Source organism: Ricinus communis, chromosome 3 (assembly GCF_019578655.1).
Source record: "Ricinus communis isolate WT05 ecotype wild-type chromosome 3, ASM1957865v1, whole genome shotgun sequence".
NCBI lineage: Eukaryota > Viridiplantae > Streptophyta > Magnoliopsida > Malpighiales > Euphorbiaceae > Ricinus > Ricinus communis.
The window spans coordinates 30,546,972-30,565,775 of NC_063258.1; the positions used below are offsets into that span (position 1 = coordinate 30,546,972).

General features: G+C 28.6%; 1 protein-coding gene across 1 annotated transcript; it reads left to right on the forward strand.

The window, feature by feature from the left end:
* Positions 1–253: 253 nt before the first annotated feature.
* On the forward strand, positions 254–2,065 carry LOC8275655 (ethylene-responsive transcription factor TINY). The gene has a single exon (XM_015717594.2). It carries the CDS (start codon positions 886–888, stop codon positions 1,780–1,782), a length of 897 nt encoding a protein of 298 aa, XP_015573080.2. The 5' UTR covers positions 254–885; the 3' UTR covers positions 1,783–2,065.
* Positions 2,066–18,804: the final 16,739 nt, after the last annotated feature.

Sequence of the window (18,804 nt, forward strand, 5' to 3'; positions counted from 1 at the left end):
TTTTTTACAATTAGCAACTCTTATAAAAAAGTATAAAATTTAAAAAATAAATTTTAACCTGATTAATAACCAAAGCAAAATAAAATTACTTTTGTTTTAAATAAAGTAATATAGAAAGCTTTTTTAGATATTTTGATTGTTATTTATTATAGTTAAAATTATGATTAAAAAGTAGTTTAATTTTGAAATGGGCGGAATAATTGAGTGGGCGGGCAGAGTAAGTTGAATTGAGTTAAAAGGGTTGGGTGGAATGCAGGCGTCTAGAGAAGCACCCAAGAATTTACAAAATGAAAAATGAAAAAGGTTTTGGATAGAGCAGAAGAAGAGATGTGGGAAAAATGAATAGTTGGACGCAGGTGAAACTAGTAAAGTTAGATATAAATGATAGGGGTTGCGTGGAAGTAGAGGAGGGGACACCATTTTTTATTTTTTATTTTTCTCTTTTTCTTCTTCTTCTTCTTCTTTTTCTTTTTTTTTTTTTTAATTTTTTTGTATCATCTAGAGACTCTGCGACCCATTTTCTCTTCTTGGGTCCACCCATCTCTATTCTATCAATGCTTATAAGTGTTGTGTGATTCATTGGGAAATGATGGAATGCCCAACACCCCCCCCCCCCCCCCTCTCAATCCCTTCTCTTCTTCTTCTCCTTCTTCTCCTTAATTCCTTTGCCCAACTGCTGTGTATTTCTTTTTCTCTTCCCTAAAGCACTTACTCACAGTCCACATGCTTCTCATTGGCCCTTTCTATCATCTGTTAGTCTTTTCTTTCACTTTACAAGCATACAGTCTTTCCATTTGCATAACCTTTTAAGGAATCAAGCTAGAATTTTGCATCCTCAATATTTATACTGTCATCTTTAGCACTACTAAACGGAAGAATTGAGAAATGACTGATCGAACACAAAATTCAGAGCCTGAATACACATCCTCGTCTTCGTTGTCATCATCGTCTTCTTCTCCATCTTCCCCTTCCTCACCCGGTGCAGCCCTCTCAACGTCTAACAAAGCCGCTAACTTTGCATCAAAAACTCAACGCCAAGAAGCACTAGTAGAGGAACAACAAGACCCGGAATCACCAACCAATAAGAAGATAAAACGCATAAGAGACACGAACAAACACCCAGTGTATCGTGGCGTTCGCATGCGGAACTGGGGGAAATGGGTCTCAGAAATCCGTGAACCACGCAAGAAATCCCGCATTTGGCTTGGTACTTTCCCTACACCTGAAATGGCAGCAAGGGCACATGATGTTGCTGCTTTAAGCATCAAAGGAAACTCTGCCATTCTTAACTTCCCTGAGCTCGCCGACTCACTACCACGCCCAGCTTCACTCGCTCCTCGCGACGTCCAAATTGCGGCTGCTAAAGCTGCACAAATGGATACATTTGACAAAAAGATAACTGATTCCACAGCAGCAACACCGATGACGGCAACAACAACAACATCTTCATCTTCATTGTCATTATCCTCTTCAGATTCTTGTTTATCATCACTAGTATCTGCTATGGACCTATCAACAACAGGGCCAGAGGAGGAGTTGAGTGAGATTGTGGAGTTGCCGAGTCTCGGAACGAGTTATGAGTCATCTGAGTTGAGGAGCGATTTTGTATATGTTGACTCGGTTGATGGGTGGGTTTATCCTCCTCCGTGGCTGGAGGAGAGTCACGTTGGTGGCGGTGGGTGTCTTTTTGATGATTTGACAGTGGCTATTGAAGGGTTGATGCCTAATCTTTCTACTGCTAGTAGCAGTAGCTTTGGACAAGGTTGGTTTTGGAATAATTAGTGCTTCTTGTTCTTTCTCCTTTTGTGAATAATGCATTTTGAAGTGTGTGTTGTGTTTTCTTCTTCTTTTCCTCTTTTGCAGCTCTCTCTCTCTCTCTCTCTCTTTTTATGTAATTTAAAATGTTTAGCCTTTTCTGTTTTTCTTCAAAGGGCTAAAAACTCTCCCTGTCTTGCTGTGTTTATGTAACATTATTTATGACCTCCTTAATCAAATCTAACTGTACAGTACTGAGGAAAGAGGAAAATGCCATAAGTTTTTCCCTTTCCTGTATTGGTTGGTGGAAGTTCATTAGTGCTCTCTTCTCTTGTCTTTCCCTTTTTCTTTCTCCAGACTCCCAAAAAATAAAAAAAAAACAAAAGGAAAAAGAAAACAGCTTTCGAGATTACCTAGCTGATAATCTACGTAAGACAACTCTGTTTTTTCAGAAAGAGTCACTCAATTTGGTTTAATTGATATATATGTAACAGTAATTTAGTTAGTTCATGCTCCAAAATGATATATCAAATCTCCATCTTTTTCTTATGCAATTACTTACAGAACTTTATGAGATTTTATTCGCTGCGCATCTCATAAAATCTAGCTTCAAAAATCTTGATAAAGCTGATTTTTTGACCCTATTATGTATCTTCTGAGATCTGCTTACGGCTTGTGTTGAAACAAATACAGACAAGATTATATGTAATTGAAAAGAAAAAAAAAAAAGAGAGAATAATGCTAAAAAAGGCAGGGGACCTCCAATATAGAACACTTCAATTATTAGTTTTCACCTCGATGAATGTTAAGGAATTCTCCTTTTAAATAAAAAAATATATATATATATTTTGCAGATGCTAAGATGGTGAAACTTACTGAATTAATACTTTGACACTGACAATTTACATTTATATGCTTCTTTAGGGTAACAGCTTAGAACCAGCAGTAGTACTTGGCTATTTTAACATTTCCACATTCTTTGCTGTTCTCCTAGATTTATCTGTTCTGTTTCGGACAGTTTTCTATTTGGATTTTTCTTTTCTTTTTCCCAAGAACTGGAGCATTTATTTTGAACATTAGACAGTGACTGTCAATTCTAGATATGATATTTTCCTTTCTCCTTTTGGTTGAAGATGACGAAACTGGGATCCGAGTATCTCTTTGCAAATATAGGTCGAGAACCAGAACAAGAACTGAAGAAGTCTAGCTCTAGCTTCTTTGTTAAAAAGGGCAACGACTGTTTTTAATATTACATTTATATATACACTGAACAAGGAAATATATGTTCTTTTGCTATCTCGATCGAATAATTGTGTTCGTTGAAAAGATTTACAAATTCTGCACCAATTCATTTCTTTAATTGATTATGTTGTAAGGGGTTGCATCAGGATTTCTCTTTTTTATTTTATTTTTCTTAAAAGAAATTGGCCTGTGTGTGTGTGTCTACGTTCTTTGCTTAATTTGTTGACGTTCAAAAAGGTGTCTTTAGCTTTTTGAGGTTTTCTATTTTGGTAGGTTTAAAAAAAAAAAAAACTTGAAAGTGAAACTGTTTGGCTATTTGTTAATTCGCCATATGATGAAATAAAAATAAAAGAAAAGAAAAAGAAAGACGATGAAGATAAAGATCATGGGGTTATCTCAAAAGAATTAAAGGCTTAAATCTTGATTTTCTTGGTTGACCTCCTAACGAACTTTGCTTAATTAGATATCTTAAAATTTAATCGTTTCTTTTGGAATGGGATGGATTAGATAAATTAAAAAAAAAAGATAAAAAAAGAAGAAACCCACTTAACGAGAGCACAGACAGACCCACTTCCTCTCTCAAGAGAACATGAATGAATGTATCTATGGTCTCTTCTTGCATGGTACTGAGATGTTAATTAGTGGAAAAGGAAACCCATATTTGTCAACAAACAGTAACTTTCAATTATTAGAAAAAGGAGTGGTCTTTTTCTTTTCATGTCTTTTGTTTTGTATGCATCTTTGTATGTTTTTCTTTCTTCTTCATTCTATGGCAACACACATCTTGAAGAAAAGAAAAAATCTCTTGAAGAAAACTGCTAAAAATAATCAATGTTTATTTTTATAAATTCATGCACAAACCCAAATGATTGTAGGATACACGAATCCATTTTTAGAAGATCTTAAGGCGGATAATTGAGTTGTTTCTTCTTATATATATAACATATTTACACAGATTGGATGGTGATCGTGGTTTCCTCTAAAATGGACCCATTAACAACAGCCAATTCCTAATAAAATCAAGCAAAAGTTTTATAAATATATAAACTCAAAATTAGTATACATTTTGTGTTCTGCTTTGCATGCACCAGCATGAAAACCCAAATACTCCATACTTCCAGCAAAGTAAAAACCCAGATCATCATCATTTAAGGGTCTTTTTCTCACGTGTTGGACCAAAAGACAGGAACCACCTCTCTTTCTGCTGATACATGTATTACTACTAAAAATCATTTTCTTTTGAATAAAAATGACTTACTTTTTCTTAGTCATTATGTTTTGTCGTTTCTGCAGACAAATTTTTATAACGTTGAGAAAAGAAAAAGAAATTAATGGGATATGCCATTTTTTTTTATTCAATTATATCATCATCATAAGCGTCATGTTTTATATACATATATATTGTATGTATGTGTACATGTATTATTATTTGGTAGGCACAAAGAAATCAATTTCTTTTTAATTTATTTGGTAGGGCATAGAACTAAACACCACAGGAATGTATAAGATACCTAACCCTGATTGTATTTTTTAATATGATTTAAAAATATATATATTTTTAGTAATCATCACTCAATCTTAGAATCTTGATCCCCTGAAATAAGATAATGATAAAAATAATTACCAATTTGCTAAATTGAGTAAGAGACAATGCTGCATATATATGGATGGGGATTTTAATTAATATATCTATAGTACTAATTGTGGCCATTAATATAGTGATATCCTAACTGTCTTTGCCTTCTATGATTTTCTTTTCCTATTCTATGAAATTCATCTTCATTTTTATATTTCGGTTTTCTGTATAAGATTCTTTATGTTCTTGACTTTGCACTTCATATTATTTCATAGAATACTAAGAATTTTGATATTTCCAATAAACTTTGCATTTTCTTCTTATACCATTCCTTTTATATTGGGATCCAGTAGCAAGAAGTAAAAACATATTTCCATTCATGCTAGATAATTGTCGAACCAAGTTTTTGTTATTTGTCCAAAAGTCATAAAGTATAACCTTTTACTTTTGGCTCATAAGTTGCCCCACAATTTTATTCTTGCTCCCCTTTTCATCTCTTACCCTCTAACTTACACTTTTGAAAGTTGTGGCAGAGAAAAGCCCCAAGGCAATTTACTTGATGATCAATAGTATGGAACATTTTATTTCTCTAAAAAAAAAAAAGAATAACATGGGCAGTATGAAACATATCCAGAGAAACAAGTTAAGGGCGAGGGAGCGAGAGAAATAAATAGTTGTCTAAAATTTAATGGTTGGAATGGACCAGTAAAGCTATCAGTTGTACCTCAGACAAGGATGTTATAGCTAGCGAACCCTAGCTAGGTTTAATTTCCATGGTCCAGAAAGAAGACATTTAGTACAAGATCATTTTAATGGCAACATTTACAAATACTGTATAATATTTTAAGGACAGTTGGACTACTCGTCACTGTTTTATGTCCGAACCATTTTGGCTATTTCTAGTCTCCCCCAGTGCATGCACATTTCACCCTTTTGAAAATGCAACATATAATATATATATATATTTAAGTTGTATAAAAACAAAAAATACATTTTTTTTGCAAATTTAGCATGTGGGTATATCTAAACATCACACGGTTTCAAAATTAGCAAAGTTTTTCCAAGACTGCATACCGCATGCTTTTTTTGTTCATATCTCCAGTTTCAAAACAACTTAGAAGATGAAAGCCCACCAATCTTTTTGTTCAATTTTTTTGTTCATTTTCCTCAAAAGTAAACTTTTTGCATACATATGTTTGTGTGTGTATACAGAGGGTCCAAAATAATCGAGAAAGATGAAGAAGAAAGACTTTATAGTGAATCTTTTTTGAAATTCATTCCACATATGGGTTCCATGGCCAAACACTCCCTCAATTAGGTTAGAGCCATACATATCATATCAGACACCAAAATCTTGATGCCCACTTCTCCATCTCTCTTTTTATTGAACGCGTTTTCTAACACCTCTTTTAGATTTATTTTGTACCCGTTTACATATCTCATGACCCCATATTAATATTATATTTGTGTAGAAGTGGAGCCTTTTCTTTTCTATGTGCTTCTTCAAAAGCATTTGCAGGCCCCCTTCTGTTGTCTCATCTCCTACCTTTCGGGTCTTCTTTTTCTTTTCTCTTTTTTCTTTAAAGGAGAAGTTTAATTGATTCAGAAATTATAAGTATGTAATTGACCTGGTTCCTAATGATGAACTCCTTATATTCATTTTACGCGTCTTAAGAATTACTTTCTATGGTCGCCAACAAAACTAATTCCTTTTTATTGATTCAGTTAGTTCATATAATATGAAAAGAGGGTTGGACAAACAATATTTACACAGTGCTCTCAATTATTATTATTAGTCAAGTATTATTTACATAGGTTTTTTGAATGAAAGAATACAGCTCTAGTTAATAAGTTAGTATCTCCATTAAAATAAAAATTAGTCATATCAAGCATAGTTTTATATATAATTAACGACGAAATTAATAAATAATTTAAAATAATCTTTATATTACTATATCAATAAAATCTAAAATATTCAAAAAAATTCAAAAAAGAAGCTTAATATATTTTAAATTATTAACATTTTCTAATTTATATTATTATCTATAATTAAAATAATAACACCAACAGTGTAATAACTGAAAAAATGAACAGTAGAGAAAAGTGAAAACTAATATTTTTCTTAAGAAAAAGAGAAGAAAAGTTAAGCTACGGTGGCTTGATACATGCTGCATGCTACTAATGAATTGCTAAACACGTTTTCCTAATGCAGAGAATAGGCTTAATCACGTGGTTTTTGTCAATAATCTCTTAGATTAAGATAAAATATGAACAGTACGTCATTGGATAAAATATTCTTTCTCGTCGCTAATATTAACCATGTTTCTAATAATAATCTCTTAATTTTAATTTACATCATCAAATCTTTAACTTGACTTCAAAAAATATTTAACTAAAATATAAAGTGATATACATATACATATATTATTATGAATTTTCAAATTTATAAAAATTATAAGTTTATATGTAGCTGTGTTATATTATGTCTACGACAAAAGTCTTGTAATATAAATATAAATAAATTAATTCAAAGTTTCTAAATAATCTTGGTATTATAAATATATAAAAGTTGAGATACTAAAATGGAAAAGTATTTAAAGTTAAGGACTGCTAATGAGATTCATCTATACGTTAATAATAAAGTAATATAGAATGTTAACAAACTTGTGATTGTCAGAACTTTTATTATTATTATTATTATTATTATTATTCAATAATGTCAAGATCAATCAACTAATCATTCTCCTGTCCGACATCAATTTGCTTCCATTTTTTATTTTATTTGTTATGCAATTACATCACATGCATTATCAAATACTCACTCACTAGCTAATTAAACAATCAGCACTTTGCCCTTTTCTTTAATCATTTTTTCTAGATGCATGCCCCAAAATCACCCACCATTACTGTACCTGTGGAAGCTAGCTAGATTCCTGCTGACCACCATACATGATTCTGTTCAATTATTATTATTAACAACAAAGTCTTAATTTCTTATTGAAAAAAAATATAATCATGGTTTCTTACAGATGGTAACATTTAATTTTAATATGTATTAATCTTAAAAGGGAATATTCGTCCTTGAAATGTTGTTGAGGTTGAAATATGCAATTTCTTTTTTTTTTTTCTTTTTTTTATAACTAAAACTCATGTCATAATTAAGTTGAATAAAGACTAAAACAATTGTGATTTTCGGGGAATAACGTCAAATTATAAGCCTTTTATTTTATTTTAGTCGTGAACAATTTGGTCTAATGATTTTGCAACTTGGCAAGTTGATCGGTTTTATTCGTATTTTAATAAAAATAAACTAATAATTAAAGAAGAATGCTTCGGAGTGCCCACTATGATCAGGAAGGATCTCAATTATTTTAGTTGCAGGGTGGGTATTTTATTAGAAAGAAATTCCCTATGTAAAATGATATTCTTTTCATTCATGCTTAGAAATAAACTTTCTTAACCACACTTGATGATGGTTCGATCCGGCCTAGACTGAGCTGGTGATCCCCGTGCACTAAGTACTAAGAATAAGGGTTCAAGGGGCTAACTGTTTAATAGACTTAAATTGCGTAGCTAGTTTAGATTTTAGTGACATTATAATAGAATTTTATAATATAATCAGAGTTTTTCCAGCCTAAAAGTCAGGTCTAGTATTGAGTTCATATATTATATTTTGATTGGTTTATTAAAGGTATAATTTTTCTTAAAAAGTATTTCCTTTCGTCTAGGTCAGAGATTGAAGATTAATCTTTTTTACGGCTTTATTTTATCACTTGAGTTTATAAATTTTTAGGTTAAGATTTTAGAATTTTTATTTATATGATTATATAACAACTACAAAATTATTTTATAATATAAAATTTTGAAATTCGATTGATAATTAATTAAAACTATTAAATTAAATGATTAGTAAAAATATCTAACATCAATCCATTCTAATTGATTCGTTATAAAACTATATATAATTATTTTCTCTTCTTCAATTCCAACAAGAGGCATTTTACAGTGACAACTCGACGAAAAGTGGGAGTTTTTTTATTACAATTATGTATATAATGTTTACATGACATTTGAAATGTTTAATTAACTTAATTAGAACATTTAGCTTAACTAAAACTTTCTGCTTCCTAAATTTTGGTTTCAACCCTTCCCTATCTTCATTAGTTACTTTTAAACCATATTAAATTTTTAATATCTAAAAATCCTCCTCACTTTTGGTCCTCTGTTAAAATCAATAGCATTATTATAAGTACGTGTGTGTTTTTTTAAAATGCCAAGCATATATGGACCGTGGAACCAGAGATTTCTGTGTCCCAAAACAGACAAGAAGATGACAGTGATTTGTCTTTACTGTTTGGTTTACACAGCTATACAACTCCAACTCCATTTCTTGTATCTCTACAATCGATTTGAAGAACAGATGACAATGATTTGTCAGAGTCTTTGTTTTGTACAACTTGAAAGACACAATCAGAATTTTTAATACCAAAATATACAGATGCCACCTTCATGGTCAAATGGTGTTGAAAGTACTGACCTTTACGTGAAACTCCTTTGCTTTCTCAATGAATATCCATTACCTTTGCAATGAATTATCGTATATTTGTCTTTGTTCTTAAGTGATCTTATCCGTTTCAGATGAATCATAAATATAGATCCATCACATTAAAAAAAAAAAAAAAATTATATTAAAAATTGTTATTCATTACCATATTTTTATTTGGATGCGGTTTTTCTTCTTCCAACACAAAAGCTTGCCATACATTTGTAATATATTATTTTTCTTTGTGAATTTCTTTTTTCCGAGTAGTTAGATCATTTTGGTTGAAAATATAAAATATTCTTAAAGCCTCACCTAACATCTTAAATTAGAAAAAAATAGTACTTTTTATAAAATATCAAAATTTCTATAATTAAAAATTTTAGAATTCAATTTTTAATTAAAAAATAGTACGAATTAAGTATTTTAATATAAGATAAAAAAAAAGTAATATACAAGAGATATATGAATGTATTAGAAATTTAAATTAATGTTGGAATCTCAAATTAATTTAAAATATTTAATTGGAATAACAAATACTGAAAATTTTAATAGCGCTAAAAAAGAATTTTATATAACAAACACCGGTAATAAACAAAACATCCAGTTTAATACCTACACTTTACATAAAATTTAATTAAATATGTTATTAATAAATTATATACATTTTATTTCAAATTAATTATATATATGTATTTTATTTAATAATTATATTAGTTATTTTTATTTAAACTATTATAATTTCTAATATAAATTAGATAATATTTTCTATTGATATTAATTTGTAAATGTAATAACCATCTACTATAAAATATATATATATATATATATATATATATATATATATATATATATATATATATATATATATATGTCATCAGTAATAAACAAAGCAATTAGGACCTGAATGACTGATGCAACACGAAATGGCAATAATACATATTTCCACGATCACAAATTGCAAAACAAATTCTAATAAGAAATCATCCGTTAGCATTTTGGTGGGATGAAGAAGCTTCTGTTCATAATTATTATGGAAAATTTCAACGTCGATTGCAACATTCTTTGTCATCATCGAAAACTATGTGCAATACCCAAATGATTAAAACCTTGATTAATTAGCTCTAATAAACATGCATTTACTCACTTCTCATCAGTCCCTACATGATTAGCTTATCAATAGATGATGCAATGTGAACGTGTCAGGTATTCACTAATACCTGCGTGCCAAATGGCGACTTAATGTTGATCAGATGACATTAATTCTGGTTTTCTGTGCTAGATTTATTCTGATGAGCAATGAATTAAATTTAACAGAAAACCCATGAGGAAAATAAATACTTCAGATTACACTTTTAAATTAAAGAAATTGTCTTTAAAATCATGAGAAAAAGGTCTAGTCCCATTAGCCAAGTTCAGATGATACAAATTATCATAGAGATCGATTTAAATTAGAATATAATATCACGAGAAGGGCCATTACATAATGATGAAGAAGAAAAAGATTATCTTATATTAACAATCATTTAAATTGGACTTTATATATGTATATAACCAACAAATAATTTGTACCCACTTACCACTTAAAACAAGTGCGTCATGAACCAAGGTTATTATCAGTCTTTGATATAATAATGATTTCTTTTATTATTTTGATGAAAAAAATTAAAATAAAAAAATATCACAATCTACCCAAATTAATAGTCTAATTATTTAAACCTGAAATATAAAAATACAAAAAAAAAAAAAATAGAATTAGTATATCACGTTGTTCGTGAACCAGACGTATATAATATAACAAGCAACTTCTATTTGTCAGTCAAACAAACAACATTGACGAGCTGTTCACAAGTGTAGCAACTTAGCAAATGCAGCATTACAGGTCAGGAAGCATCAGCGGTCACTGAACCGGAAAAGCTGCCGCATGATAAACTAGTAGGGCGCACGCAGTGAAGAACAGGAGCAACTGCAACTTATTCGAACATCAGAGCAGTGTAGAAATCTGCTATTAGATATAATCCATATTAATTTCTGATGGCCATAAATGCGCGCGCACACACACACAAGCATTAACACATCTAATTCTTATTTGATTCACAATTCTGTAAATAAATGTCCTCCACATCCTTAATACTATACTTCAAGAAGGATAAAGGAAAAAGGTTAAAAAGCTCTTTAAAATCAGATGATTTTGTACTTTGATTAACGCTTATACCCTGTTTGGCTACAGGAAAAGTACAGGTTTCTTGACTAAATGATTCAAGACATGTTCAGCTAATCTGTATTGACGATTGCGTTTGATAAAATTATTTATAACCGTTGTTATTTATATGTTCAGTGACCAATGTAAATATTAATTTAATAGTGTTATTATTTTGAAATTATTTTCATAGCAACATTGTTAATTTAACAAAAAAAAATAAAAAGAAATAATGATAAAAAATGCTGACTAACTAAAACATAAGAAATACTTTAAATTGTTATGTATTATTTTAAAAAATTAAGATAAATTATAATTAAAATGAATAATAAATGATATTAAATAAATAATAAAAAATGTCAATTTAGTCCATTCATAAGAGTTATTAGTAAAAAGTTTCAAATTAGAGCTATTGGATGTCCTAATAACTACTGGTTGTTATTAGATGTCCTAACACCATGATATAACTGTTATAAACTAAAAACTATCTACTGGTTACCAATAATTATGTTAAACACCCTCTTTGCTGAAGTCTTATATGGGTCCGCTTAAGCTAATAATAAGTTTCTAGTATTCTTTTGTCAAATGATTCTAAATTTAAAATCCGATTTGTTGTGAAGTTTATTTATAATAAAAATTAAAATTTTCATTTTTAAACTAATTAAATTAGGCTTTTCACAAAAACTGACTTCAAGAAAGTCCATAAAAAGAAATCGAAATTTTATTAATAGAGAATTAGGAGATTAATTCGATAAAAACCGTGTGGTCAGTAATTAAGCATGGTGTAAAAAAAATAAAAAATAATTCACATATTAAGTAAAAAACTAAACTAAAAAATATTTGACGCTTTCTATTTGTTATTTTTTTTAAATAACTTTTTATTTAATTTTGCATAAAAATGTAATGAAAAAAGTCGCAAAAAGTGGGAAAAATTAAAAATTAAAAATGCGGAGAGGTATAATAAAATGTAAAAATTATAAAAAATAATATTTAATGATTTATTAAAAATATATTTTATTTTGTAAGAACTATGTTTTTAAAACAACTTTAACAAATATAATTTACTTTTAAATTTGAGAAAATAAATGAAAAATATGAAACAGAAAAAATAACAAACACCTTGTTGAATTTGAAACTGAGTCGAATATGAGATATTTTTCATTTATAATCAATTTATTACTTGTTATATTATATAGGAAAACAAAATCATTTCTAAATAAAAGTTATATTATGAAACTCTTTAGCAAATGAATCAAAACATTAGGGAAATTAATGCATCCACGGTTGGTGGCTGAACAAAGCCTCAAAGCCGAGGCACCCATTTCATTAAATTCCACCCGTGAGCCATTAATGTCCAAACTGGCTTTGATGGATGCAGACCCTAACAATGTGGATTGCTAAACTACCAAACGTGTACAGCAATATATTTCAGTCATTGAATTTGTGGAGTATTAGTTTAGCAATTTAATGATAACTTAACCTCCATTGGTTTCTATTAAGAATTCATTGATGTTATATTTGGAGTTTAGTTCAAATTTAAGTGACATTTATTTTTTAGAGATAAATGTTTCAAATTTGAATAATCTCTTCTGCATAAGATATTATATTAATATGCAGTTAGAAATTGATAATTTTAAGCATAGTTAAAAGATAAAATAAACTAATAATCTTAAGTGTAAATTCTTTTTTTCTATTTCATCTAAGTGTTTCCGTCGAGACCTGGACACAATCCAATAAATAGGACTATAAGGATTTCAAATCGTGACCGTTAGCCTTAGTGAGCCGTAATGAGACGAACCCTGCATCGGTTAGAATGAGTAGATTTGTAACAATAAGAGAAGGATAAATAATAAAAGGAAGATTGTGACCTCCTTGACTAATGAAATAATAGTGTGGCAAAATCATGTCAGGGAAGCCATTCATTGTCAAGAGCTACCTTTTCAAATGAGCTGTATATCTTCTGTCTTTTCTAACAATTTGGGCACCATCGATTTCAAAGTTCCTTTTTTAATCTATTCTTTTAATTTGCAATCTTTTGAGTTTTGACTTTATTTAACCCTAGTGTCCAAATTAAATACCCTATTGTCACAACTCCATAATATGTTTTTATTTTAGCTATTTTTACTAATAATTGAAAGATAAAACTATAACAATATTAATTTCTTATTAACAAAGCAATTAAAATTAAATGGTTAAATAATATTAAAAATAAAATCCTAGTTTATATTAATTACAGAATTGTTGATGTTTAACATTTTTCCCATATCTCGAGATTCATTAAACTTGAAGGTTTCCTATAATATTAAATATATGCTAGTATTAGAATTAGAATGCAGATTATATTCTAGCTGCTTTGATGGGTTAAGTACACAATCAATTACAAGAGGGACTTTCGGCACTCAGCTAGCTACAAAATTAGCTAGCTTTTTCTGTGATTAAATCCTAGCTATTTGATTTGGTTGGTTCACTTATAAGAGATGCAAATTTTAAATAAAGGAAAAAGAGAAATCACTTGCAATATAGGCACATTAAAATATTGAAAAACCAAAATATATAGCATTATAGCACATAGAAATGTTCACTCCATCTTGACAACAAAGTATGGATATCATAATTTATATTTTTTCTTTTCTCCAGTATTATGATTGGAAAAGAGACTACGTACTCTTATCAGCTACATAATATAAAGACTTTGGTGTTGTTTTCCACTTCCTTTATGTAGGATTCTAATTTGACGTCTTATCTAATACAGACCGGATTACAAGCAGCCATTAATTAACCTAATTCTTGCTGATTAACTGATTTGTTCTTGCTTGGCATGATTTTGTTAGTTAGTTGATTAGAAAAAGGAAAAAAGAAAAGAAAAGAAGAATCTGATCTAACGAAAAAAGTCTCGTCACTTTTAAAGAATATGCTAAAAATGTCTCTACCAACTAAATCATCATTGAAGGAAATTGAATTCGGTTAATTCAGATACTCTTTAGAATCTGAAAGCTTCAGTGACAAATTAAAAATATGGTTGAATTTAATCTTCTTTTTTTTATCATTCAGATTACTGTGCAAGTGCAAATTGACGCATCCATATATTTTAAGATATCACTAGTTATAATTTAATAAAAAAATCTAATTTAGTCTTGCTATATGTTTATACTTATACATCAACCTACTAAATAATTGACACATATTCATTAGTTTTAAATGATAAAAAATATATTAATCATTCAATAATAAAATATAAAATAATAATATATACGCGTCATTTTTTTATTTATTATGATATATATAATAAATTTATTAAAAATAAAATGAGATTTAAATCCTTGTCCGCAGCACTAACCTCAAAGATATTGTTGAAGCAATTATCTCATGAAATATGTTCTAAAATTTGAACTCATGCCTTTAAGTAGGTTAATGAAAATCATATCCTATGTGGTAATATAAGACAGACGATAACTCGATTGATCCATACAAATGTTTTTATTGGTCTGCATGTACGTGCTGCTAAATTCTTTTAACTTCTCATGGAAATTTGAAAAGAAAACAGAGAAGGAGTAAAAATAACAGGAGTGGCGCCGGCGAAAAGATGGGTGGCAAAAGGAGAGAGGGAGGTCGCGATCGTCGATCGCTGTCTCTTTTTGAAGGGAAAGGGCAAGGAAGGAAATCTGACTGTTGAAAGCGACTGTCGGCACAGCCATTGCAAACCACGTGTACCAATCAACCGTCACTTATTTATTATTAGTGTATTGCTCTCCTCATAGTAACTCCGGTAGGGCCTAGTTCTACTCCACTTGCATGTCCTACCCACATATACTGCCAACCCCACCACTTTTCCCCTCCTTTTGTTTGTTCTTCTTTTTAATATTAATATGAAAAATAATATTATATTGTTGGGAAATGTGACTTATTTTTCAATTTGAGATATTGAACAATCTCTTCCTTTTTCTTTTTATCATTTTGATAAAAATATAAGGTAGCCGGTGACATGCCAATTTGGTTCATTACACGTATTTATTTTATTTAAATAAAAAAAATATCATAATGCATTGAAATTCTTTTCTTGGCAATCTTATTTGTCATCTGTCTTTTTCAATTAAAAAAATTATATAATCATTTTATTTCTTTCGTCATATATTATATTTATATTGTGTGTAAAATAAAGAAATTATTTTTTATAATTATATTTTATTTTCTCATAAATTAACTAACGGAATCACAAATTATAAATTTCGCAGCATTCACGTTAATATTATAAAATCATGAGTAATAATAAAAGAAAATGATCTTTAGATTCTCTTTGACTTATTTATTCGCTGTGTCATTTATATTTTATTTAATATAGATTTTCTACAAAATTATGACAATAAAACCTACTTTGTAAAGATGATTTTCTTTGTACTAAATTGAAAGGCTTTTACTCGGAAACTATACATCCAAAGTTTTCTACAGTATCACCAAGAGTTCATTTTCATTATATCCGTTTTCATACCACAGGTTAATGTCTAACCAAACCAGAAATTACAAAATTCAGTATATATACGAATAATATCTCTTAAAAACACTCTTTATTTCCTGTTTGAAGAGATAAATAAATAAACTATAAACATCTACGAATGACATGTTATTTGAAATAAACAACTGAAAAATCAGAAGCCAAACAGTATATAGTTTATTCCATTCGTATATTACTCATTTCTCAAATGTTTCAGATGCACAACTCGCAAGGCACTTGATATTTCAACATTTATGTCAATGGACAGAGTAATAATAGATATAGTTTGTTGCTCTATACAAGATCCAAATGGACCGACTAAAATGTCAATTTGCACTCTGAATGTGGACCCAATGGAAGTAACTTTAACTTTTAACTCTTTCATCAATTGGGTCACTAACTTATTTAAAAGGAAAAAATATAAAAAAATATCACATGATTTGGCACTTTTATACTTTAAGAATTATAAATTTTGTATGTGTTAAAAAAGTACTTTGTGATTTAATATTACTATAATACTCATTTTTAATAATAAAATTATTTAAAAATTAATATATATTTTTTAATTTTATTATAAAGAAATGAAATAAATTTTAAAATAAAATTAAATATTTCTAGAAGTATCCTGATAGTTGATTTGATGGTAAATAACCTAATATTATATTATAAAAGTCTAAGAATATTAATTTATAAGATAATAAAAATATAAAAAAATTTAATCACATAGTAATTTTTTATCATGATGAAAATCACAGTCCTCTAAATGCAAAAGTCGCTAACCACAAGATATGTTTTTATACTTTTTTCTACTAAAAATGACTAATTAAGATAATTAATAATTAAAGTAATTCATTATATTTATAAAAATTAATTAGCATCATTCAGGTTATATTGACAATATGTTTATAAAATTATAACAAAATACTTTAAGTAAGTTTTGAAATATTAAATTAAGTAATGGTATTAATAATAAGTCATATATATATATATATATATATATATATATTATCAATGGTTGAATAACTAACCACCGATTAAATTAATGATCTATATCTAATGTTTCAGTGAATCAACTTTTGAATTGAGTTCAATACTGAAAATTTTATTAAGTTATTATTTTTAATATAAAATAAAATAAAATATTGTTAAAATGAAAAAGTTCTATTCTAATTTAGTAAAAGTATGATTTTCTATGAATATATTAAATTTAAATATTTTTACTTTAACTCAATTAAAAATATTTTACATAGTTTGAAGATTAGTGTGAATTTCAAAAATCAAATAAAATCTTTTTTTATAGATTAAATAATTTAATTAGGATGAATGATGAATTTTAATAAGTTGATCAATTTCTTACCAGCCCAGCTATTATCGATCACTAGCTATTATTTGTATTGAGCAGCTGAATCAAACAGACTCCTAATTTGTTTAGAAATTTAAGGTGTGATCGATGAAAATGCGATGAGCAAAGGAAGAGTTTTCCTATATATATATATATATATATATATATATATACATACATACAGGGAAAGTAGGGGGTCCACCAAAATTGTTTATATTTAGACAATGTTTGGTTTCAATTATTAATTTGTTGTTTGACATGCCATAACAGTGGCAGCAGCAAATTGTTGACGTGAATTGACAAATAGATTAGAAGATGTCATATAATTTGGGACATAAAATCTTTTGGATCCTCAATTCCACCTCCTGTTTTACCTTAGGATATCAAACATTGCCACCTCAAAACCAAATCCGTTTTCAATATTTGGAACCTACCCCAAACCCTTTTCTTTTTTCTTGCCACTCTATATCCAAATGCTGCCTTTTCGCTGTTCAAAAAGGATGGAGGCCTTTCAAATCGTCCCTGCTTTCCTTATCTCTTACTTTAAGAAAATAAAATAATGGCTAGATTACTTGTTGGTGTCTGAAAATTGTGAGAATCGATTGAAATTTGTTTAGATTGTCTTTTCATTTGCTTTCCACTGAACTATCTATGGGGTGTGCTTAGCGAGGAACGATCACGGCTCAATTAATTGCTTTCTTAGGACATTTTATAAACTCAAATAAAAGATTATCAGATTATTGCAAATAAAAAATTAAAAGACGATACTATCTAATTAATTCAATTTCAATCATTTTTATTTTTTGATCTACTTAAGCTCAACCACTAATAAATTTAAAATAATTTCAAAAGTTAATAATATGTATGGTATTCGAGTGTAAGTAATATTATGGTGCAATTGGAAGTATTAATCACTAAATCTTAAATTCTAACTAGATTAACATTATTATCTTAAGAAAAATCTTTTATTGTACCAAAAACTAAAAATAAAATAATAATAATTACGTAGTTAATAACTATTCTCCCAAAAATAATTTAATGATTATTTAATAATTTAATGCATAAATATAAAAAGTCAAGTAGAATAATTTAATTAAAGTTAATTAAATTCAGCAAGAAAGAAAGAATGGAGTTGATGGAGCCCCTGATTTGAAACAAGACCAAACATTTTTATATTATTATTTTGTGGACATTTGTCATCAAGATTCTTGTTTAGATTTCATTTCAGAGTTACGGCCCTTTGACATTTTCGAATGCAGATTTGGTGACTGTGATTGCATAACCCAACCAATAATTTAAGTATATTAGACAAATCGATAAACTTCCAAAAAAAGAAAATAAAGTTTTCTTTTGCTAATTAATTATATCCACACGCCAAGCCGAAGAAGTTCTTCACCTCAGTACTCCTACTAACGGTAATAAATGAAATATCAGTTATTGAAGTAAATCCTTTTTTAATTAACCTTTCGAATAAATATTAATTTGAAATCCTCTTAAATTTAATTGAGAGTTATTCAATTTCATTTTTCTAATAAATAACTCTTTAAAAGTTTATGTTTAAAAATCAAATGCATCTAATTTAAATTTATCGGTGAATAACTCCCTGATCTTGTATTTGATAGTCAAATATATTAAATTTAAATTTTTTTAAAAAGTAAAA

Coding starts and splice junctions, on each gene's coding strand:
- LOC8275655 (XM_015717594.2), top strand. CDS start 886: ATGACTGATCGAACACAAAATTCAGAGCCTGAATACACATCCTCGTCT.